The sequence below is a fragment of the Diplotaxodon limnothrissa genome, linkage group LG6, assembly GCF_057381915.1.
Source record: "Diplotaxodon limnothrissa isolate DT_005_m linkage group LG6, D_limnothrissa_male_GT1.1, whole genome shotgun sequence".
Lineage (NCBI taxonomy): Eukaryota > Metazoa > Chordata > Actinopteri > Cichliformes > Cichlidae > Diplotaxodon > Diplotaxodon limnothrissa.
Genome location: NC_140601.1, coordinates 7,931,361 through 7,955,334, shown reverse-complemented (window position 1 = coordinate 7,955,334; position 23,974 = coordinate 7,931,361). Strand labels below are relative to the sequence as shown.

General features: G+C 42.2%; 2 protein-coding genes across 2 annotated transcripts; both read left to right on the top strand.

Moving 5' to 3' along the window:
• Positions 1-1,585: 1,585 nt before the first annotated feature.
• Positions 1,586-3,218, top strand: LOC146630062 (uncharacterized). Its single transcript, XM_085355569.1, has 2 exons — positions 1,586-1,926; positions 2,816-3,218. Exons 1-2 carry the CDS (start codon positions 1,622-1,624, stop codon positions 3,084-3,086), a joined length of 576 nt encoding a protein of 191 aa, XP_085211695.1. The 5' UTR covers positions 1,586-1,621; the 3' UTR covers positions 3,087-3,218.
• Positions 3,219-10,423: 7,205 nt separating this feature from the next.
• On the top strand, positions 10,424-23,923 carry man2b1 (mannosidase, alpha, class 2B, member 1). Its single transcript, XM_085355568.1, has 23 exons — positions 10,424-10,558; positions 11,320-11,422; positions 13,169-13,342; positions 13,419-13,612; positions 14,047-14,179; positions 14,286-14,431; positions 14,969-15,168; positions 15,299-15,419; positions 15,938-16,016; positions 16,346-16,455; positions 16,621-16,728; positions 18,479-18,595; positions 18,789-18,971; positions 19,064-19,161; positions 19,246-19,366; positions 19,571-19,689; positions 20,156-20,257; positions 20,453-20,540; positions 20,964-21,044; positions 21,150-21,374; positions 22,005-22,154; positions 22,296-22,398; positions 23,491-23,923. Exons 1-23 carry the CDS (start codon positions 10,424-10,426, stop codon positions 23,592-23,594), a joined length of 2,994 nt encoding a protein of 997 aa, XP_085211694.1. The 3' UTR covers positions 23,595-23,923.
• Positions 23,924-23,974: the final 51 nt, after the last annotated feature.

Below are 23,974 nucleotides of genomic sequence, written 5' to 3'. Positions count from 1 at the left end.
CACTACGTTGGAGTCGGTAATGGATAATAGGTACTCATTTTTAAATAACTGGACATAAATAGCTTGTTACATAATTATACTACAGGAAATGTATAACTAACTAGGCAGCTCATTCTCTTATTTATTTATTTATTTATTACGATTCTTTCATTAACAATGTAACACATTTTGAAACAGCATCAGAGGTTTAATGTACCAATTTCATGTCCTAAATGTTCCCAATACAAACAAAGGCAGTGGAACTCCAAGCACATATTTTTAAAATAAAACACAAAATAAAACACACACATAAAGGTTTGACTTCATGATTATTTTGACTATGCTTAATGTTTTCAATATTATTTTTATATTATTTTATTTTGATTATTTTTTTTATCACTGCGTTATGTAGCTGGGAAAAAACGTTATAGTTTACCTAATGAAGCTTTTGATCCAGAGAAGAAAATGATGTCAGGAGCTACAGGGGATCTGGTGTGTTCACCTGCATGTTCTATCATTGTGACGAAATGCTGTTACCATAGAAACTGATTTTATTTTTATTCTTTTTTTGGGGAGTATTTTACGAATCTTTGTCCGTTAAGCTAGTTTAACCATTTTATTGGGGGGCAGTGTCAAATTTGAAGCCTTCAATCAAAGTAACACCTTTTTTCACATTCATACGCCACTCGTTAATGAATTCTACAGCTGTCCCGCAAAATTTAAAGCATACAAGCAATTTACCGGGAAAAATCTTGGAATACACATATTTTGATCACATTAAAATTTGATATTCACACTGGAACTTGTTAAATTATTATAATTGTCTAGTGACTCTTAAAATAATTGAAGAATCTTTGAAACGTACCAGCCAGGTGACTTTCAATGAGTCCGGATCCACGACGAGCCAGCCAGCTTTGCTGTTATGAAACACGTCATAAAGCGACAGTACAAACGACTTCTTCGAGTCGTTTGTACTGTCGCTTTCTAGTAAATTCCGCTTTCTGTAGAAATATTCTCCAAAAGTTATCTTTCCACAAGCTGAGTTTGGAGCAGGTCAAGACAAGTTCACGAGCCAGCACAAAAGAACGAATGGAACGTTGTGGAAGTGCATTTAAACACTCGCCTTGGTTACGGTTGCCAACTGCGTGTGCACGTAATAAAACTATAAGAATGGAGCTCACTGCAATGTAATTTACAGTTAATTTATGGTCATTTATAGTTACTGCCGTTGTCACCCTTTATATGGGATGTAATATAAGCACGTAGGTATAGGTATATCCAGAAATAAACATAGATATTAGAAAGCAGCAAATCCGTAACTGAGATGTTTGCTTGAGTGAATAACATTAGCATATAGCTCATGGTAATATTACATCTTCACATTTTTCTTATCGAAGCTAACAATAACTTAGCGTTCTCGCTACTCACCATGCTGTAAAACAGGTATATGTTAGCAATGACACCATTTAACAGATATTAAAATGCTAGCCGCGCTAATTAGCCGAACGCGATGGACGCGAATAAAACGCCCCAAACGCCCCTAATTTGACGCGTGTACATTCGCGTCTCAACGCGTGTCCAAGAAAAATCAAATGTGGGAGGAATGTGGGAGGGAGTTGTGCCAGACCGGTATCTTTGCAAGATGGCAGCTATCGAGCTAGCGCTTGAAGAGAGAGTCTCCCTTCTCTATGTACTGTGGAGAGCAGAGCAGCAGCGTAAAAGACGTCCTCGCCGTACCTGGGTCCATCAGGTCCTCCAGAGGCATGAGCAGTTTGGTGAGTTTCACCACTTGCTCCAGGAGCTGCGCCTGGATGACGGCCATTCCAGCGCTATCACCGTCGGCCAGTTTGAGGACCTGCTTTCCCTCGTCGGTCCCAGCATTGCCCGCCTAGACACCAACTACAGACGCTCAATCCCACCTGCAGAGCGCCTGTCCGTCTGCCTGAGGTTAGTAAAACTATTTAATACGGTAGTCCTTTATTGATATCTGTGCTAATATGCTAATCCATCCAGTTATACACTGCTAACATGGATGTGCTATGCTAACAGTGAATGCTGTCGGTGTTTACTGAAAGCAAACTGTGGTACAGAGACGACTCTTTATAATATTTCTAGTGATACTCAGAAGGTCTCATCAAGTCCCGATTTAATTCGATTTATGCTGTTATCAGTGTTTGAATGATAGCATGGCTGTGGTGTCACATCAATGTATGCGCTCGGTGTTTGCTGATATCAAACTGTAGCATTAGGACCACTGAGTTAACCTTGTAGTGATACTCACTCCTTTTTATTTAGACCTGGTTTAATTCTGGGATAGTTGAATATTTGTATATAATCCCTGCAGCTGTCAGACTCTATAGCAGGGGTCACAGCCTTTATTAAAACAGAGTTAGATAAAACTGTGAACAGTTTGGTTCATCTCTAGTTACATGGTTCTATCTTGATAAGCTATGTCTTATCACAGATTAATTTTTCAAAAATATTAATGATTTAAGCAAGGAAAGGGCTACATGTCAACATACAACTCTTTATTTCTATTAATGTCTTACTTCATTCCTACCTGATTGACATGTTTAGGAATTATGAGTGATTGGCTCACTGTAGTTGTGAAAGTTGCTACCAATCAAATTATGATATTTTAAAGTTAAAACAAAACACAACTGTTTTAGATATTATCTAATATACATTTTGTAATTATCCTTATAATTACAAAAGGTTTTATGTAAGATTCATGTTTTGTGATTTAAATCTGACATCACAAAAGTATTTTGGAATTTGAATGATGTATTTTGTAACTGCAGTACACATAATACTGATTTTGAACAATTTTGTCCAGGTTCCTTGTCACCGGGGACTCCTTCAGGACCATCGCGTTCAGTTTCAGAGTCGGTGTGTCCACGGTGAGCCAGATCACCCCCCAGGCAGCGACGTCCATCTGGGACTGTCTAGTGGACGACTTCATGGCTGTGCCTTCACCTGGAGACTGGCGCTCCATCACAGAGGGATTCCAGGAGCGCTGGAACTTTCCTCTGTGCTGTGCAGCTCTGGATGGGAAGCACATCCAGACAAAGGCACCCCATATATCATATAGGAGACACACACATTGATATACACTAAATATTCATTTCATTTCTTTTTTGTGGTGCCCAAATTGATGCACCTGCTTGATTTTGTTTAAACAATTATTGCACACTTTCTGTAAATCCAGTAAACTTCTTTTCACTTCTCAAATATCACTGTGTGTGTCTCCTGTATGATATTTAACTTACATTTTTTATTGTAACAACCAACGATTTATACAGGAAAATAATGTCTATTAACAAGGTTGCCCAAACTTCTGCATCCCACTGTATCAGTATATTTTGTCATTAGTATAATATGAAATAAATTCTACATGTGTCAAGTCGTGTGCCAACATTTGCTGTGTAGTAGAACTGAGACATTAGTCATTATAAACATTTATTTGAAATAATATTAAAAGTCTCAAACAGAAAAACATTAAACATAAATATATAAAATATAAGAATTTACAGAGAGACAGGAATAAAAAGGACCAGCTGCTCTCCAGAGCAGGAACAAGGCTGAGGAAGAAATGCTCCATTGGAGACTGGTGTGGCCTCTTCAGGGACTCCAGGGTGGCCAGCTCCACCGCCGATGGACCGTCCTGGGACCCGTCCCTCATCTGCCTCGGAGCCGTCCTCCTCTGTGGGCCTGTAAAACAGCACAAAACACAAAGAAATGAGAAGGCTGCTACTAGATTTTAATTTCAACATTGAAAAAAAAAAAAACAATAACAGGATATAATCAGATTGGTTGTAGATATTTAGTAAAGGTGATCACAAGGGAATCCCACCGACTAAAAAGGTATCAGTGCTTGCTGTACATATCTGTGGGTGCAGCAGCAGGAGCTCAGGGACTGGGGATGCTCTGCTGCAGAATCAGTTGGTTCTATCAATACAGTATTAAATGTTAACAGGTTCGATATAATAATCGTAGAGTAGACAGTGGTCCCTCATTTATTGCAGGGGTTCTCAGAATAACTAGCCCCTGGTCACAGTTCTCACAATTGATTCTCAAAGTGCAAACCTTTGTAGATTGCAAAACGTAAAAGTATTATTATGCCGCGGTTTGTCTTCATCTGCCCGCCACTTTCGTGCGCCTTTTTCCCTCACGGTGCAGGTGTCTATTTCCGAATGAGGCTCATAGTTATGGGTGTTTTTGTGCTGTTTTTTCTATTGGACGCGATGGTTATCAAAACCAAACGTGATAAATTTGGCAAGCGCAGGAGATTTGTCAATCAGGCTGCAGAATGCAATGCTGTACTGTGCAATAAAAAATCAGCGAAAAAGCAAAGCAGTGACGGATGAACAGCGGGACCACTGTGTGCTGTTTATTAATAAACAATAAAATATATTCTTAAATGACAACATGCATAAAAGCAGAACGGTATTTGTAGGTCAGTGGGAAAATAGCGGTGGCTTGCTAGCTTTTGTGCTGCTTCCCCGGGTCAGTGAAAACTTTCAAAAGAGAAATGAATGAACTTACCAGGTTGCCCGATCTCTTCACATATCTTCCTCCAAGCTCGGTCCTTTTTATTCCTGTCTCGGTACTGAAAGCAGCTGGTGTTGTACAGCTCCGAGTTGTTTGCTACCGCATTGATTAGCCTTCCCCTCCATTGAAGTATGAAAGGCTTTGGCTGGATCTGCCCCTTTGACCTAGGTAACAGCCACGTCACCAGGCTCCTGATTGGTTGTCGCGGCGCGATTTGACGCTGGAGTTCAGATTTTTCCAACTCGAGCGGTAGACGCGAAACGCGCGTATGCACAAAATGCAACACAAAAACTCACGCGCGTGGTTTTATTCGCGAGTCAAACGCGCCAGACGCGCTACACTGACGCGCGTTTCACGCGTTTTGGCGTTTTCGCGACACAAATCTGCTTCCGAATTTTCGCGGGACCCGCAATCGCGCGTCATCGCGCCTTTCCATTGACTTTACATGTAAACCTGACGCTCTATTCGCGTCCATCGCGTTCGGTGTGAACACACCGTTAGGATTGCTTGAGGTCTTGTTTCCAGCTCTAGTGGTCATAAGCGAACTTAGGCCTGTGCCAACCTTGAGCACGAACATCAATCTTGTAAAGCTCACTATTAAACTGACAAAAAGCCTTAGAGCCTAGAAACTATGATATTTACAACTGTGTTATGTTTGTGTCATAGCATATAGCAAGACCCCATAACGATAACTGACCTTTGACCTCTTCTCCAGATTAATCTTCAGATCAAAGAGATAATGCTATATACAGCTATTTTAACACTATGTTTCTTACTGCCATTGTCTGACATAATATCCTTGAATCTTTTTCTAATTCAACACTTAATATAAACACTGCATGTTTATTTAAAAATTAAGAATTAAAAACACTCCTTGTAATGCCAACTTTTGTTTTCAAATGTAAATAAAGTATATCAACTAACATACTGGACACTGTTCTGCTGAACAACACACATATTACCAATATTGTAGCTGGTGTTTTTTTTAGTAATTTATTATTTTATTTGTCATACAATTTAAAACTTTAATAACCTTTTCAATAAAACAAAGTATCAGATGTAATTATTCTGAAACTAAGTCTAAGCTTCCCATAACTTTTTATTGCAAGTTACATTACTGACATAATAAACATAAAATGTTTGTATTGTTCATCCACAAGTCCAGTCTCTGGCTCAAACAACACAGAAGCTTGGTGTGTTTGTTTCTCAGTCCAGGCATTACTGCTTGAATGCCTGTCATGAATTTAGGTAATTCAAATGCAATTGCCTAAAGAAAGTCTTTTACATTGTCCCAACTTCCCTTAAGTACAGTGGCTGGAGATGTGGGCTGGAGATGCAATGAAAGTAAAGAAGAGAAAACAATGTACAACGAGGGAAAAAAATAACCAACTATATACATGGTGTATGCGTAAGAAACATTGAAGTCACAGGAGCTCGTTCAGTGAGAGACTGAGATTACCGAAAAGCACCACTGAACGACACAGGAAATCATTCCTGCCTGTGGCCATCTCCCTGTACAACGCATCCACTTAACACACTGTTTGCTGCTACAACTACACATGTTTCTTTTCCAAATATTTATTTATAAGTGACTTATGTATGTATGTATATATTGTACTATTCTTAGTTAGCGTATTGTCTGTCTTGTCTTAATGTTGGTTTAAAATGGAGCACTGTAACAAAAAATAATTTCCCCCAGGGATCAATAAAGTATTCTGATTCTGATTCTGATTCTGAAACAGAAACATTGTGGGTGTATACAAGGGCAGTTATATAATAAAATAAATAGGGGTGAAATGGTAAAAGGCCTGTATTTGCATAGCGCTTTTCGGACCCCAAAGCGCTTTACACATCCAGTCATCCACCCATTCACACACTGGTGATGGCAAGCTACATTGTAGCCACAGCCACCCTGGGACGCACTGACAGAAGCGAGGCTGCCGGACACTGGCGCCACCGGGCCTTCTGACCACCACCAATAGGCAACAGTTGAAGTGTCTTGCCCAAGGACACAACGACCGAGCCTGTCCAGCGCACTCTCGATAGTGGCACGGTAGAAGGACACTAGGAGGTCAGTCTGAAGCCTGTTCTATCTCAAAACCATCAAGAAATGGAGGCTAGGAATGGGAATGGTTGGCTAAATGGTACTCTGACTTTTTGGTCAGTCTGGCTACAGTGCTGAAGTGAAACTCAGGGTTGTTCTTATTTTCTTCAATCAGTAATGAATAGTAAGATGTTCTAGCTTTTTTAATAAAGCAGGCTAAATGATGAGCTATTACATTTTTGCACACCATTTCATCTCCAGCTTACGAGCTATCTGTTAAATGTTCAGTTTCTATGTCGTATGTTAAAACAAGATCTAGAGTGTGTGTGATGGACCGAGTTGAAAAACAGGAGTCCCAGGAATTATTAGAAAAATATAGTTTCCATTTATTTAACCCCAAAAATTATATTTACAAGAGTAATAAATGTTGAGCTCATAAAAGAGGTCAAAGAAACAAAACTGAACTCAGGCAAACACTGCAAACTTAACTGACCAAATGACTGCCCAAACATACATAATTGACCTAAACATGAAATAACATACAAGGGTATATATAATGGCTGATCAGACCATTGTGACACATGAGGGGTAACAAAACAAACACAATCATAAATCACAACCGATGCAGTACAATCTAGTTTGTTAATAAACTAAACACTAAAGAAGAAAATCAAAAAACCCCATTAAACCCTAAACTCAAATATTTAATTAAATACAGATTACACGCTGTCATTTTGAGCAATACAAATAATAAAACATTTTAACTGTCAGATAATTTCAAATGCAACAAACATCAGTAAACACGAGCCCCCCCCCCCCCCCCCCCCCCCCCCCCACACACACACACACACACCCACCCCCATCCCTATGTGATTGTGGAATATATATGCAGTTTTGGTCCTGTCAAATCCTGAGCGATCTGTTCCTGTACTATTAGATCTGGTGAGGTTGTTTGTTATGCAATTAACTGGTAGAAGAGTGAGTTTGTGGCTTTAACTGCAAACCTGGATGTTGATTTCTTGAAAACTTTGCTTTTTAAAATTACAGACAATAATAATTAAATGCACTTAAGAACAGGACGCAGCAACACTACATATGAGCGGGTGGAGGGATGTCTGGGGTCTTCTGTTAACCGTCTGGGTAGGGGGGCTGGGAGGAGGTGCTGGCCACTGCAACTCCCTCTGGCCTCTGCTCTGTGGCTGCTGGGTGATCTCTTGTTTAGGGCTCTCCTCAGCTCTTCCCAGGAGGGTGGCACGGTTGCCCCCCTGGTGGTCCTCCTTGGGTCCTCATATTCTGGGGCCTCTGGATGTCTGGGGCCTGGATCTCCTCCATACATGCTTCATGCCCTGGGGGACTGGGCTATGGCTCCCCACACTCCACACACCCCACAGATCGTTACATGGAGAAACCTTTTGAATACAAGCATGCTGATCCACACAGGTGTGCACACAGGCGAACACACGGGTTTTCACAGACACAAACTACACCTTTCTTGGCTGCTACCTCAAAGCACATTGTGCGCTGTCGATCTTGCGTACCTTTCTCACCATCTCTTCTCCCCTCTATTTTTCTTTCTCCCCCTCTCTTTCTTTCATTCTTTCTCCCTGTCTTATCCCCCAGTCATGTCTGTCCTGTCTGTAACAACCGAAAATCAAATCAAATAAATACATATTTATAATTTAAAAAGAAAGAAAGAAAGAAAATTACAGACAGACTTAAATACCTTGGTGTTCTTTTGCCCAATGATCCTAAATTGATCTTTAAGTTGAATTATCTTGAACAAGTTGAAAAAACTGTAAAAGGACATTGAGAAATGGAGGGCTCTCCCTATTTGCATGATGAGTCGCATAAATGCAATCAAAATGGTTTCTCTCCCTAAATTCTTATGTCTGTTTTTAAACGTACCTATCTTTTTGAATAAGCAATTTTTCAAATGATCGAGTCAGTAGTATTACCATTTGTTTGGGGCTATAAAAATCATAGGATATCAAAAGTTGATCTATCTAAGTCTAAACTTGAGGCTGGATTTGGTCTGCCATGTTTTTAGTTTTATTATTGGGCTGCAAATGCTAGAACTCTTGCTTAGTGGCAGGAAGGGTACAAAAAGGTCATGTCTGCAAATTAATTGATATATTTAACTAACTTAATTTTTACCTTTCTTTGTTTATTATCATATAAACAGTACAGTGATTACATGCATTATATACAGTGATATATATATATATATCACTGTATATAATGCATGTAATCACTGTACTGTTTATATGATAATAAACAAAGAAAGGTAAAAATTAAGTTATATATATATATATATATATATATATAAAAAACACTCAGCACGCCCCCTGCGGGCGGTTTATCCTTCAAGCTCGGGTCCTCTACCAGAGGCCTGGGAGCTTGAGGGTCCTGCGCAGTATCTTAGCTGTTCCCAGGACTGCGCTCTTCTGGACAGAGATCTCCGATGTTGTTCCCGGGATCTGCTGGAGCCACTCGCCTATCTTGGGGGTCACCGCACCTAGTGCTCCGATTACCACGGGGACCACCGTTACCTTCACCCTCCACATCCTCTCGAGCTCTTCTCTGAGCCCTTGGTATTTCTCCAGCTTCTCGTGTTCCTTCTTCCTGATATTGCTGTCATTCGGAACCGCTACATCGATCACTACGGCCGTCTTCTTCTGTTTGTCTACCACCACTATGTCCGGTTGGTTAGCCACCACCATTTTGTCCGTCTGTATCTGGAAGTCCCACAGGATCTTAGCTCGGTCATTCTCCACCACCCTTGGGGGCATCTCCCATTTTGACCTCGGGACTTCCAGGTTATACTCGGCACAGATGTTCCTGTACACTATGCCGGCCACTTGGTTATGGCGTTCCATGTATGCCTTGCCTGCTAGCATCTTGCACCCTGCTGTTATGTGCTGGATTGTCTCTGGGGCATCTTTACACAGCCTGCACCTGGGGTCTTGCCTGGTGTGATAGACCCCAGTGCACAGGTTGGTCAGTCTGGTCTTGCAGTCTCGGCTGATTGTTCTGTCTACCAGTAGCTGGTGTTTTGCGCCTCTGGTATTCTTGCCAATTCCTTTCTGTGTCCCGCTCATGTATTGACCCATGTGCCTGTTCATCTTAGCCGATATGATGCCTGACAGGAGCTTCCATGTAGTACTGAGGCAGGTTATTGGTCGGTAGTTGGAGGGGACCGGTCCCTTCTTGGGGTCCTTGGGGATCAGGACCGTCCGGCCTTCAGTTAGCCATTCCGGGTGTCTCTCGTTAACTAGCAGCTGGTTCATTTGTGCTGCCAGACGCTCGTGGAGTGCAGTTAGCTTCTTCAGCCAGTAGGCGTGAACCATGTCGGGCCCTGGTGCTGTCCAACTCTTCATACTGGAGACCCTTTCTTGGATATCTGCCACTGTGATGGTTACTGGACCCTGTTCAGGGAGGTCGCTGTGGTCTGCCCTCAGATCCTCTAGCCACTGAGCATTGCCGCTATGGGTTGCATCCTTCTCCCATATGCTCTTCCAGTATTGCTCCGTCTCCAGCCTTGGTGGTGCTGTTCTCTTATTGTTCCCTTGCCACTGAGAGTACACTGAGAGTATATATATATATATATATATATATATATATATATATATATATATATATATATATCACTGTAATGTAATGTCAGTCTTTGTCATGTTAACTTATGTTTATTTTCGCTGAGTCCTCTCATTCCGCGGTTTGTCGCTTACTTTTCCCCAGTGCCTTCAAGTCAGATTGGAGGGAAAACAATTCAGTGCTCTCCAGCTTCCACAGCCATGCGGTAGACAGGGTGACGGTCACGTGACCCAGCTCAACATAAACAGATGTCACATGATTTTCGGGTTGTTTTCCAACATGGCGGGCAGGTCGCAGCAGCTGGCTACAGCTCTCCTGTTTATCCTCAGCGTAGTTTTAAGTTTTCCTGTCGGCGAGAAGAAAACAGACGTTCCAACCTGCGGATACGAGGTTAGCTACTTTATGTCGCGCTTTTGTATTTTATTTACATGTGTTAGGGTTAAGGTACATGTCAAAAAGCTCAATGGAGCTGTTAGCGCTACTTTCTGTTTCACTCACATGACTGTGCTCACATACAAGGAAGTGCTGGTGTTGTGCCAAAAAGTGCCCGCCTGCCAAAAACTGATTTCCAATGTCTACCTGTGTTTTTATGTGTAATATCTTTACCTATGTTGGCAAATAGACTTCGGTCAACAGGCTTTACAAAGGTGCTAGATATAACATTTTACAGTTACATCTTTTTCAACTCTGTCTTATTGCACTTACATTACAACCAATTCCATCATTTTTGTCCACTTAAAATATGTTTACAGAACTATTGTTAGATGTCTTTCAATATCTGCTGTCCTCTTGGCCAGATTCTTCTTTAAAACACATTTTTAATGTCAACAAGCTTCTTTTAACTGCATAAATAAAGGATATATAAAAGTCACTGCCAAAAACTGATTGCAGCTTCTACTTTGTTACAGGAATGTTGTTTGTGGCTCAAGATGACTTATATCATTCATGAGGGATACATTTGATATAGGTTTCACATATTATAGACTAACAAGTTATGTATAGCAGTTTAAATGCGAGCAATCCTTTTTTTGGTAAATACCAGAAATCAGTTTTTGGCAGACGATCACTTTTTGGAGTTAATATTTGTCGACATTATGACTCTTCCGACAGAGCAGTACAGCTGTATTCATAGAGTGTGTGTCTGTGTGCAGTCATGTCATGCCACCAAGCCGGGCATGTTGAATGTCCACCTGGTCCCGCACACACATGATGACGTTGGCTGGCTCAAGACCGTGGACCAGTACTTCTATGGAGGTCAGTGTGACACATACAGAAAAAACACTGTGAAGCTATTAGCCAACCTCCTGCTCTGTGTTTACTCTGTCAAATGTTTGCATATGTTTCTATTTACTCTAGTAGTTCTGCTGATGCAAGTAAATCTGCTCTATTGACTGGTACTAAATATCTTCCTGATTGCTGCTACAAGTGATTGTGGGTCTTGTGACCAGCAGCGTTATCCTCCTGCTTTAAAGCCCTATGATGTGTTTTAATGGTGGTTCATGGACATGATCTCTGGATTTGATTTGAATGTGAACTGGAGTGACAGCCATCACTCATGTTCGAACTACTCTCTGTTGTTGGGGCTGTGCGAAATGTGGAAATGTATCTTTTTTTTTCTTTTTTTTGTGTCCTGTCTGGCACTGTAGCAATCAGAATTATTGTCTGAAGGCCAAGAAAAATGCCCAACAGATTTACTTTCCCAAGTGGGCCTTTTGCTATACTGGCCCACTTGATTGTCATAGTTTATTTGATCTTTATTAGTTATTTTTATTCTAAGATATTGTAATCAGGCCAGACTGGACTCGGGGACGGGAAAGAAAAACAAGAAGAAAAGTTCAGAAGAAAGTTAACAGAAGGAGAGGGAAAGAAAAAGGAGAAAAGAGATAGAGAGAAAAGACAATGAAAATCTGCTTCATCACCTTTTTTTTTCTCTTTTTCTTTTCCTGGATCACCTGTTGAGAAAGAAAAAAGAAAACAAGCAGAAGAAGACTAGAGCAATAGAATAAACAACATCATGATGATCTATGGCAATATAACAGTAAATACTAAATGTTAAACATTATTGTGCAGCACGTAAGATCGACAGCGCACAGTGTGCCTTGAGGTAGGAGCCAAAAAGGGTGTAGTTTGTGTGTGTGAGCACCCGTGTGTACACCTGTGAGCATGGACGCGCTTGTTTTTAAAAGGTTCCTTCATGTAATGATCTGCTAGAGGGTGTGGGGGGCCACAGCCCCGTCCTCCAGGGCATGAAGCAGGTATGGAGGAGATCAAGACTCCAGACATTCAGAGGCCCTCAGAGCACAAGAGACCAAGGAAGACCAACGGAGGGGCAGCTGTGCCACTGTCCCAGAAAGAGCTGAGGAGAGCCCCAGATGAGGGGTCACTCAGCAGCTGTGGAGCAGAAGCCAGGGGGGGTTGCAGTGACGTGCCCGGGAGCTCCGCCGGCAGCCAGCTGCGCCAGAGTGACCGAGCCCCAGGCCGAGAGGCCGAGGGCACCCCACCCCCGAAGTGGCCCGAGCCACTGTTGAAATGTATCAGAAGACGATATTAAAACACCTTCGTTTCATTTTATACTCTGTCGTGTATTTCACACTGCCTCATAATGTACTGTTTACTGCAACAGTTTACTTCTTCATTGCTTTAGAGTTTTATGCTTTTAGTGCAATTGATTGTCGAGCTTGCTTATTTTAATGTCACATGTTGTTTATAGTAAGTTGTAAGGCCAGGTGTTGTGCAGGTGACCATCATCTGATATTGATTTCCAGTCTGGGTTAATATGTAAGCAGAACTCATCTGCACTGAGGGTGGTTTGTTTGGGCATATGCATGAATGCAGATGAGCACATATACTTTCTTGCTGTTAAGATACGTTAGTGTAAATAAATATTTTTCAAACTGTGACACACAGCAACTAAATTCTGACCACTTCTTGAAGCATTGACTTCTGTGTTACAAAATAATGTCTCTTTTGTCCTAAATCTGTGCACATTTGTGTGCGTAGATCGTAATGACATCCAGCACGCTGGTGTTCAGTACATCCTGGACTCAGTTGTGGATCAGTTGTTGAAGAATCCAGACAGGAGGTTCATCTATGTGGAGACGGCCTTTTTCTACCGCTGGTGGAAGAGTCAGAGCTCCAGCATGCAGCAGACAGTCAAACAGCTGGTTAATGAAGGTAAATACCCATTCAGTACTATACAGCTGCGTTAAGTGTTTCAGTGCATCCTTACCAAAAGCTGCTCCTCCCGCAGGCCGTCTGGAATTTGTGAATGGTGGTTGGTGTATGAGCGACGAGGCTGCCACACACTACAGCGCCGTCATTGACCAGATGACCATTGGTCTGAGGTTCCTTAATGAGACTTTTGGAGCCTGTGGCCGTCCCCGCGTCGCCTGGCACATCGACCCCTTTGGCCACGCCCGGGAACACGCCTCCATGTTTGCACAGGTAGCATAGCTCTTTATGTTTATTCTTCGAGTTTTGTACGAGTCACACTTCAGAATTGCTCAGCTCATTCACTGTCACACTTTCAAACGTTGGCCATGTTTAATATCAGCAGTATAGGGCAGAATAGAAGGATGAGCATAATTGGTCACCTTAAGGAAGGCCTGATTTCTAGTGAGACTTAAAATGGGAGAATTTATCAGTTAAAGAAGAGAGTTGAGGCTAATTAGAGTTAAGGTAGCACTCACGTCGAGAAAGACTCTCCGTTTTCTCATTACAAATTTTTGGCTGTATCGTCATTATCAGATTTGCTGCTCTGCAATGAATCAAATGGGCTTATTTCCAGAATGCTGCATTATTACATGAAGGCACAATTTAGTTCACTGGCTTTCCATTTGACTTTCCTTTAACCATTAACTGTCTGTCTTTTGCTGCAGATGGGATTCGATGGCTTCTTCTTTGGTCGTCTAGACTATCAAGACTGGGCTCGCAGGATGAGGAATAAGGAGCAGGAGCTTCTATGGAGAGCCTCCGACAGCCTCACTCCTCCAATGGCTGACCTCTTTACTGGTATGCAAAGTTTCTTTCTTCATCCCTTTATGTTAATGACTTCTGGACTCAGCAACAGGACGGTGTCACATTATTTTTTTAACCGTTTGCCCCCGTTAACCAACAGGGATCCTTCCTAATGGCTACAACCCTCCTGAGGGCTTCTGCTGGGACCAGCTCTGCAGTGACCCACCTATCAGAGACGATCCTGATCTTGAAGACTATAATGTTGATGATGTGGTGGGACGCTTCCTTGTCATCGCCAACAGTCAGGTTGGACACAACTCCACACTGGCGCACAGAGACACTGATTTATCAGTCACGTGGTGTTCTTAACACCGCATGTTTAACTAACACTACGAAAAAAATGCTCATGTTAAATCAAAAGACATCAAACAACGCTTTCTGATTTAGAAAAAGAGGAAGCAGAAGGGATACTGTGCTTTTTATCCCAGCCCATATACAGCTGTGACTAGCTAACATGACATGTAAAATTTCAGTAGGAACCTCTTGTTTCAAGTAATGTCAGCATATCTTCATGCAGGTCCCCATAAATCTTTTCTCAACCTGTCTGGTTTTATTTTATGAACCTGTCATGATCATAATAATAAAGACATCTACAGATAGTGTAATGCAATGTCCTCCTTTAATAATCCACATTCACCACTTTAGCCATCATATAAATGTGCTTTGAATAGTGTGAGGTGTGTGTGATTGAAGAGATGTGTGAATTGTTTAATTTCACTCTTCCCTTTTCTTCCTTTTTGTTTAGTTTAATCTGTTAAGCATTATTTCCTCTTCCTTTTTTAGTCTACGGTCTATAAGACCAACCACATCATCATGACCATGGGCTCAGACTTTCAATATGAGAATGCCAACCTGTGGTACAAGAACCTGGACAAGCTGATCCACTATGTAAATGCCCGGCAGGCAAATGGCAGCAAAGTCAACGTGCTCTACTCTACACCGTCCTGTTACCTGCAGGAGCTGCACCGAGCAAACCTCACCTGGTACTGTGAACTTTAAAGGGGCAGGATAATGTTTTCTTGTTCTAGCAGCACTGTTGGTGTTAAACTCTATTGTAAAAAGTGTCGTCTTTTGCATTTTAATGTCAGCTAAATCCATTGGTTTTCTATCCAGGCCATTGAAGACAGATGATTTCTTCCCCTATGCAGACGACGCTCATGATTTCTGGACTGGCTACTTTACAAGCAGACCAGCGCTGAAGCGATATGAGAGGATCAGCAACAGCAACCTGCAGGTACTCTGAGATTTACTTTGTGCGGGGCGATTTTACAGTGTGCTCAGCATTACACTTTGTGTCGACGACATCACAACATTCAAATTTCTGCTTTTCTAGAATTACCTCTGTAACTGTAAGTCCTGTCCCACAACTTTAGAGCTTTCAGAAAAATTTAATTGTTTTAGTGTAGATGGTAGTTAGCATGCTAACATTCAAACTTTAAGAATGTTAGCATGACATATGCTAGATAAGTATAACATTGTCACATTACACTAACAAGCTTTAAATTTTGTTCTGTGAAAACAAAGTTTATCTAACTCCTAACATGAACTGTAAGCAAATAAATGCTAATATATAGCATGAAGCACACTGTTAGCTGGCACTTAATAAAGCTATCACTGGTATCCTGCGTCTATAGAACTACCTTAAGATGTGGAAATATAGGTTTAATGGTGGAAAATTTATACCTGTGAGACTTTTTAAATTGTGTTTATTTTAATATGTTTAAATTGTGTTCATTTTTTCCCTCTTAATAGACTTGTAACCAGCTGGAGGTATTTGGTGGTCCAGCTTCCAGGAAAGGACCCTTTGGGGAAGGTGAAAGCCAGACCATGAGTAAGATTTGATTGAATCTTTTTTGTGTCTCCTTAGTGGGTTCTGCATAGGCATACTGTAGGTACTCTGGCTTCCTGCCACAGTCTAAAGACTTACGTATTAGGTTAACATGTAATAGCATGACCATAAATGGTTGGCTGTCTTCAAGTGCTACTCCTGTGATGGACCTGTCCAGGATGTAGGAGAGCTGGGATGGGCTCCAGCCTCCCCACAACTGTGAATTGGTGAACCGGTTAAGAATATGGACACTTTTTAAAAGTTGTATTTGTGTTACTAAGACCAATTGGATGTCAGACAAGAGCTTGAGTGACGGCTGCTTTCATTGGTAGAGAAAGCCATGGCTGTGGCTCAGCACCATGACGCTGTGTCGGGCACAGAAAAGCAACACGTAGCAAATGACTACGCCAGGAAGCTTGCTAACGGCTGGCAACACTGTCAGGTACTCCAGGCTTCACAGTACATTATCTTACCCAACAGAAGTTACTTGTGCTAAATTTGTCATTTTCTGTACAGGAAAATATATTATCATGTCTTTAGCAGAAAGTGTTCTTCAGTCCAAACTTTCTTGCACAGGTTTCTTGTCTAACTGTTGTCTCTCTTTCAGGTTTTAGTCAGTAACAGTCTGGCTGCTCTCAGCGGCTTGTCTGCTGAGCGAATCTACTGTGATAACCTCAACGTCAGCGTGTGTCCTCTCACTGAATCCAGCAAGAAGGTAAAAAACACAGAAAATAGACTTTGAAGGGGACCCGCTTTACTCATTTCCAACTCATCTTTATTTTTTGGAATTGACTAAAGTAGATTTGCATGATTTACAGTGAAATCCTTAGTAATCTTTGCACTGGTGCAGCCCAATTTAGAGTCCTATTTAAGTCATCTGTCTGATTACCACCCACTGGCAAAAGGTTTGAACAGCAATCCCAAAAAGGTTTATTCTGTTCATCTGAATGTGACGTTTTCAGTGGGAGAAACGTTTCGTCACTCATCCAAGTGAATTCTTCAGACTCAGCTGACGCAGGTTTCCCCAATCTTATAAACAGTACATTTGTTCCTTCAGTGGGCTGGTTTCAGTCATTGTGCAATCTGCTGTGAGGTCAGTTTCTTGATCATTAATATGCAAATTGTCATGACCATTGATCAACAATCACTGATCAACAACCATGAGTACCATTCACAGAAAGTTGGGGAATGGCTGCAGTCACAGCATTGTAAGATGGTGAAAGATGTACCCTTAGGCCCCCTCCTGGCCTGCTTGCTCAAACCAGCGTTCCTCCCTGTCCAGGATGTGTACATCATTGAAAGAGTGTCCACTGGCCTGTAGGTGTAAATAGACTGTGGAGTCCTGGCCTGACAAGGTGGCTCTTCTGTGTTGAGCCATCTGCTTCGCCAGAGGTTGTTTGGTTTCCCCGATGTATAAATCCTGGCAATCCTCCTGGCACTTAACAGCGTACACTATGTTACTCTGTTTGTGTCGGGGGACCCGATCCTTGGGGTGGATCAATTTTTGCATTGTGTGTTTTGGGGTTTAAAAGCCTCAGAGACCCGGTGTTTAGAAAAAAATGTATCTCAAATGTTCTGCTTCTCCTGACACATACGGGATCGCTTAGGGTTTTCGCTTAGGCAGCAGTTTTGCTTCTCTCCTGAATTGATTGGCGCCTCCAAGCTTTGACAAGAGTCCAGCTGGGATAACCATATTTACTCAGGGCCTTCATGATGTGATGTTCTTCTACTTCCCTGGCCGCTGTGTCTGTTGTAGCGTCCTGATGACACCCAGTTTGTGCTCCAGTGGATGATGAGAGTCAAACCTTAAATACTCACCCGTGAGCATTTGTTTACAGTACACATCAACTTTAAATGTCCCCCTTTACTGGTGTAAATCTCACAGTCTAAGAAGGCTAACCTGCCATAACCTCCCAGGTGAACCTAATGTGATGGTCCACCCAGTTAATGTGATCAGTGAAACCTGCGGTCAGCTGAAACGGAAGAAGTCACTTGGATGAGTGACGAAATGTTTCTCCCACTGAAAACTCTACGTCCAGATGAACAGAATTAATTTTTAAGAGTTCCTTACCTGGATGACTGAGGATGCATCAAGACATTTGAACAGCAAGTGGGTAGAGTCACAGCTGCGTGCCCGAGTCACTATCCTGTCTGAAAGTGAGCATTTAAAATCTGAAGGTTTGGCTCATAAGTCTTACTTGTACATGTACTGATCCTGTCATTTAAACCATGTTTAACAACCATCCACCGGTAACATAATAAAAAAACCCCACAATTTGTCATCTTAAATGTAATTCTGAACACTCTGACCCTCTGAGATTTATCCTCGGAACAAACAGTGTATTCAAGGTGTACAGCCTAAAAAACCTGGGCTACAGTTATTGTAAATACATTCTGTGTAATTACAGATAAGACTGAATGCTGACGCTGCCTTTCTCTCGCTTGTCTTTTTGTCTGTCATTCAGTTCTCAGTCAATGTGTACAACCCTCTCGCTCGGCCCGTCACTTGGCCCGTCAGGCTGCCGGTCAATGGAACAGCGTACAGCGTGTCAGATGCTAGTGGCAAAGCGGTGGACTGCCAGGTCAGTATGTGTGCCAGCAGCAAGTATGAGATGATCCAAAACAAGCTGTGCAGTTGTCAGACACAAGATATAGATGGATCTCATCTCAGAGAATGAAGTCTGCGATACTTTTTCACAGCACTGGTTTTTTTTGTATCACTCAACATGTTCAATATAAACAAAGATAACACTCGATAATGTGTTTGCGTTGAAGGTGGTTCACGTGTCACAGGCCACTCACGAAGTTAGAAGACAACGAGGCTTTGCAGTCAATGAGCTGGTGTTCCAGGTTCAGGCACCTCCTCTGGGCTACACCACGTACACGGTGGCCCTGATCCAGGACGGACCTCCACCTGCACCTGCACAGCAGCGCGCACCCCCAGTGATCCAGAATAAGGTCAGAACACAGAAGAAAGTCCAAAATATTCAAATAAATAAACAAAATCTTCTGAAAAAGGAACTGTTTTTGTTTGTTTTCGTGCACTCTAGTTCCTACAAGTGACCTTTGACCCTGAGACAGGCCTGATAAGCAGCCTCAACAATCAGGAGACCAAACAGATCATCAAACTGACACAGAATTTCTACTGGTTAGTGTTTCTAAAAATAACAAAATGAACACGCTTTTTTTTTTAAGTTGAGCTTCCAAATGATGTGTTGTTAAAACGTCCCAGGTACAACGCCAGTGCCGGTAACAACGTAGAGAGCAGGCAGCCTTCTGGAGCCTACATCTTCAGACCCAACTCTTCCACACCTTTCATCATCAGCCGGACGGCCAAGACGGAGATCATTAAGGTAGAGATGTTTGCTCATATCCAGACGTAGATTCCTAGTATCAAAGCTTTGTTTTAACACTGTTATTCAGTTTACTTCTAAATTATAGGCTGCTGTCATTTTATATGTGTGGGTGTCAGAATGAACGTGCCAACATGTTTTACCTCCCTGTTTAGAGGCTAATATGCAGCGTCTAATTTTGTACTGCAATGCTCTCATCCTCAGACGTCAGTGGTGCAGGAGGTGAGGCAGTGGTTTGCTCCCTGGGTGTCTCAGGTGGTTCGTCTCTATGCTGACAGCAGAGCTCTGGAGCTCGAGTGGACTGTGGGACCTGTGCCGATAGAGTGAGTTTAACACGTGCACACTACATATGTAATGGAGATGTTTTTAGAGATAAGTGGTTGTTGAAATTTCTGTTCTCTTCAACCTTTCTAAAAGCTCAGTGCCTTAATGTCAACTGATCTTTCAGGGGAGAAAAACCTCATATGGGGCAATATTGTGGCAGAGCTTTGCCCTTCTAAATATTTCCTCATATCATAGCAAGTGATTGGCTTAGATCGCTGTTATCTTTTTCCCCATGTCAGATTATAAATACATGGAAAGAGGGAATTTTAGACCATAAGATTCCATGCACACCCACTGGGGAATAGATTTAGCTCATAATTTCAGGTCTATTTTAGCCATTTTTTTTTTTTTTTTTATTTGTGAGCGAGAGAAATAAATTCAAGGAAAAGTGAGGAATCTTGGCCAAAATGCTCCCCACACCACCCACCTTTAACCCACGTCACACTTGCTGTCTTGACCTTTTAGTGACAGCCTGGGGAAGGAGGTGATCACTCGTCTGGACACCAGCATCAAAACCTCTGAATATTTCTACACTGATTCCAACGGCAGAGAAGTTCTGCAGAGGAAGTAAGAGTTTGCTTTTTGTTTTTTGATGATGGAAAATGCACTTTAACCTTTTAAAGTTGTTGCAGTTGTTTTGGATTTTGATATTTTACAGATTATATACAAAGTAAGACAGCTGTACAGTTATGTGATAGTTTTACATTAAAAGAATCCAATTCTGTACACTTAGTGTGTGTGTGTCCCATCCCCCCCAAACAGGAAAGACTTCCGGCCCACCTGGAACCTGAAACAGTCAGAGCCCATTGCTGGAAACTACTACCCAATCAACTCTCGCGCTTATATCAAGGTTTGTGTGTTTGTTAGCTTCCATTTGGAGAGACAGGCAACAAAAAGCATTGACTGTCAGTTCTATGACAGTACGGGGCGATCGTGGCTCAGGGGATTGGGAAGCGTATCTGTAACCGGAAGGTCGCCGGTTCGATCCCCGGGCTCTCTGTCCTGGTCTTTGTGTCCTTGGGCAAGACACTTTATCCTACCGCCTACTGGTGTTGGCCAGAGGGGCCGATGGCGCGATATGGCAGCCTCGCCTCTGTCACTCTGCCCCAGGGCAGCTGTGGCTACAACCGTAGCTTGCCTCCACCAGTGTGTGAGAGTGGATGAATAGTGGCATTGTAAAGCGCTTTGGGTGACTTGAAAAGCGCTATATAAATCCAATCCATTATTATGAATTATCACAAGTGATGTTTTCCTTTCACTTGTGTGTCTTCAGGATGATGTGGACCAACTCACTGTGGTAACGGATCGCTCTCAGGGTGGAGGCAGCATCCAGAATGGTTCACTGGAGATCATGGTGAGGCATAAAGTCGTAGCTCATCACCATTAGCATGTTGACCCCATCTAAGCGCACACAAGGAGTTCTTATTAAAGTCTCTCTATCCAACCTCCTCACCCTCAGCTCCACCGCCGGCTGCTCCACGATGATTTCCGTGGTGTTGGTGAACCTCTCAACGAGATCTCTGGCATCTTCCCAGACGGGCTGGTGGTCCGCGGCCGCCTCCTCCTCACCCTCGATCCCCCGCAGACTGCTGCCGACACGCACCGCCCCCTCGCAGAGGGGATGGTGTTGCAGCCGCTGCTTACGTTTACTGATGGAGATCTGAAGCCAAACACTCAGCTGGAGGTATGTAAATGGTAAACGGACTGGTACTTGTATAGTGCCTTTCTACTCATTCACCCAATCACATGCACATTCGTACAGTACTTGTACAAATACTGCATGTATTTTAAAGACATGTTATTAACACACTTCACTAATCGGGTTTCAGAAGTCACGGTGATGTGATCTGTGTTTGAAATATTAGCAGTGCAAGAACCAGCTGGCCTCCATCTTGCAGGTTCCTGTTCAAACACCTTAAACTCCTGTGTGTAAGCTTAAGAAAAGCTTTGTACAGTGCTGTGACCTGCACTGTACAAACTGCAGGCTGTTCCTGTGAGAGTCTGCTGCTTGTTTTGAGTCATTGTCTCCAACTGTCTATGCTGCTGGTTATAACCCATTTCTGTCCTGCTGTGTACATATTTGCATTTTTTAGACATGGTTTCACTCGCTCTCAGGGGAACTGAGCTAAGCTGTGTTGCCTTTAGCGGCAACTGCTGCTGACATGTTTTCAGAGCCAGCGATTGGTCGAAATTCATATCAACTTTATGTAGTAATTTTATAGAAAATGTGGTTGGAATACATTAAATAATCTTTTTTTTTTTTTTTTTTTTAAAAAGGCATGGTTTCTGTGAGTGAGGGGTCTTTGTCTTTTAGTTCTCAGGGCTCCTGGCTGCACTGCCCCCTGCTGTCCACCTGCTGACACTCAGTCAGTGGGATGAAGACTCAGTGCTGCTGAGACTGGAGCATCAGTACCAGAGCTCAGAGAGCAAAGTGAGCTCTCAGCCAGTCACAGTCAACCTGCAGGTCAGACATTCAGAAACAGTTTAAACCTTGTTACACTCAAAGCGACCGTACGGTCATCTGTCATTCAGTCGTTTCTCGTTTGCAATGCAGTGGAATGTCGTTTTGCTGTAACTAATCCCATCGTCTTTCCTGTCTGTGCAGAAGCTGTTTTCAACTCTGGAGGTTCTGGGTGTGGCTGAGTTGAACCTGTCGGCCAATCAGTGGAAAGATGAAATGAAACGTTTTGACTGGACTCCTGAGAAAGGTACAGGACACCAGTGTTGTGTCAGTTAGTTCACCACTGCAGTTTTGAACGTCACCCTAGATTCAAAGCTGGATGTGTTCTCCAGTCTGACTCGATTTAAATTTGGCTAAATTTCAATGAATGTCGTCTCCTCGGGCTTATTTTAATATGGATTCCAACTCAGCTGCTTTGAGCTTTGTGCATTTTGGAGGTCGGTGGTAAAATCTCAGAGACCAGGTATGAACTTCTGTGGAAATCACTTTGGTTCGTTGTCAGATCAAAGTGAAAATAATTTAATAGATTAAATGATGCATGTTCTGTGCACTCGTAGCTGCAGTTCCAGCTGTGTGAAAGAAATGTAGCAGCAGCAAAATAAAGTATATAAACATTTACACATTTTCTGCATCATCAACTGAATACATTTATAATCCAGTGACAATGAAGTGCACAGTCTGCGCTTCAGTCAGTGTTTTTTTTTAATGTATGGCTTCAATACGAAACTTATTTGCAAACATATACTGCACTTAACATAATTCAGTAATCCGTTATTCTGGCTCTTCAATCACACTTCCATAGTGAGGATTCCCTGATATTTGCAGATTTTGGCCTTCGTTTAGTGTTGTCACAATTTCATTACATTATTTATAATATTTTATATAGTAATATAAAGACTGGCAACATCTGGATTTTTCAACATCTGGCAGGTGACCATGCACTGAAGGAGCGCTGGGCTGATAGAAATCTCTGATTGTAGTCATCGACTTAACAGTTTCCCTGCAGGTGCTAATTAAGCCAGCAGGGAGCCATAAAGCGTCATAAACAGATTGATATGCTTCATAATGTAATGTATACTACAAGGTGTTTCTGGAGCTCAACATGTTATTTTGTTCCTTGTGAGGAGACTTGGTTGCTGATCACTGACCCGTGTCACTGGTAAATGGTCTGTATTTATATAGCGCTTTACTAGTCCCTAAGGACCCCAAAGCGCTTTACATATCCAGTCATCCACCCATTCACACACACATTCACACTGCTGGTGTGTTTAAAGATTAACCAACCAAAAACACTTTGTGTCGTTTGTGATTGTGCTCACATAATGTGTCTGTTTTCCAGGAGAAAAGCCACTGCTGAAGACATTTCAAGACCCGTCCACGTGGGAGGTGACCTTAAGGCCAATGGAGATCCGAACGTTTCTTCTCAAAGTCAACCTTAGATAGCCAATCACACATGAGATTTTATAGGATGAATTATCGTATATTGACATTCCTGTGGCTTGTTTACGTTGCTGATTTAATAAAGTGTGGATTTTTAGGGGAAAAATGAATGAGAAGTTGTATTCACGCTGCCTACGACTTAAAATCGGATCACAGCTGTAGCCCGGACTGACCTGGGCAAAAGTCATTTCAGGATGCCTTCAGCCTTTGATACAGAATGTCTGAATAAGATTGAATTTGTTAAAGCTGCCTTTAACATTTTTGAGAACATTTATATTTGTGGGGATTTTTTGTGCTGTTGCAGTAACAGAATATCGTCTCCCACAAAGTGATATGTGCAATAAAGTATAATCTTTGCATTTCTGCCATGTTGTGTATACTTA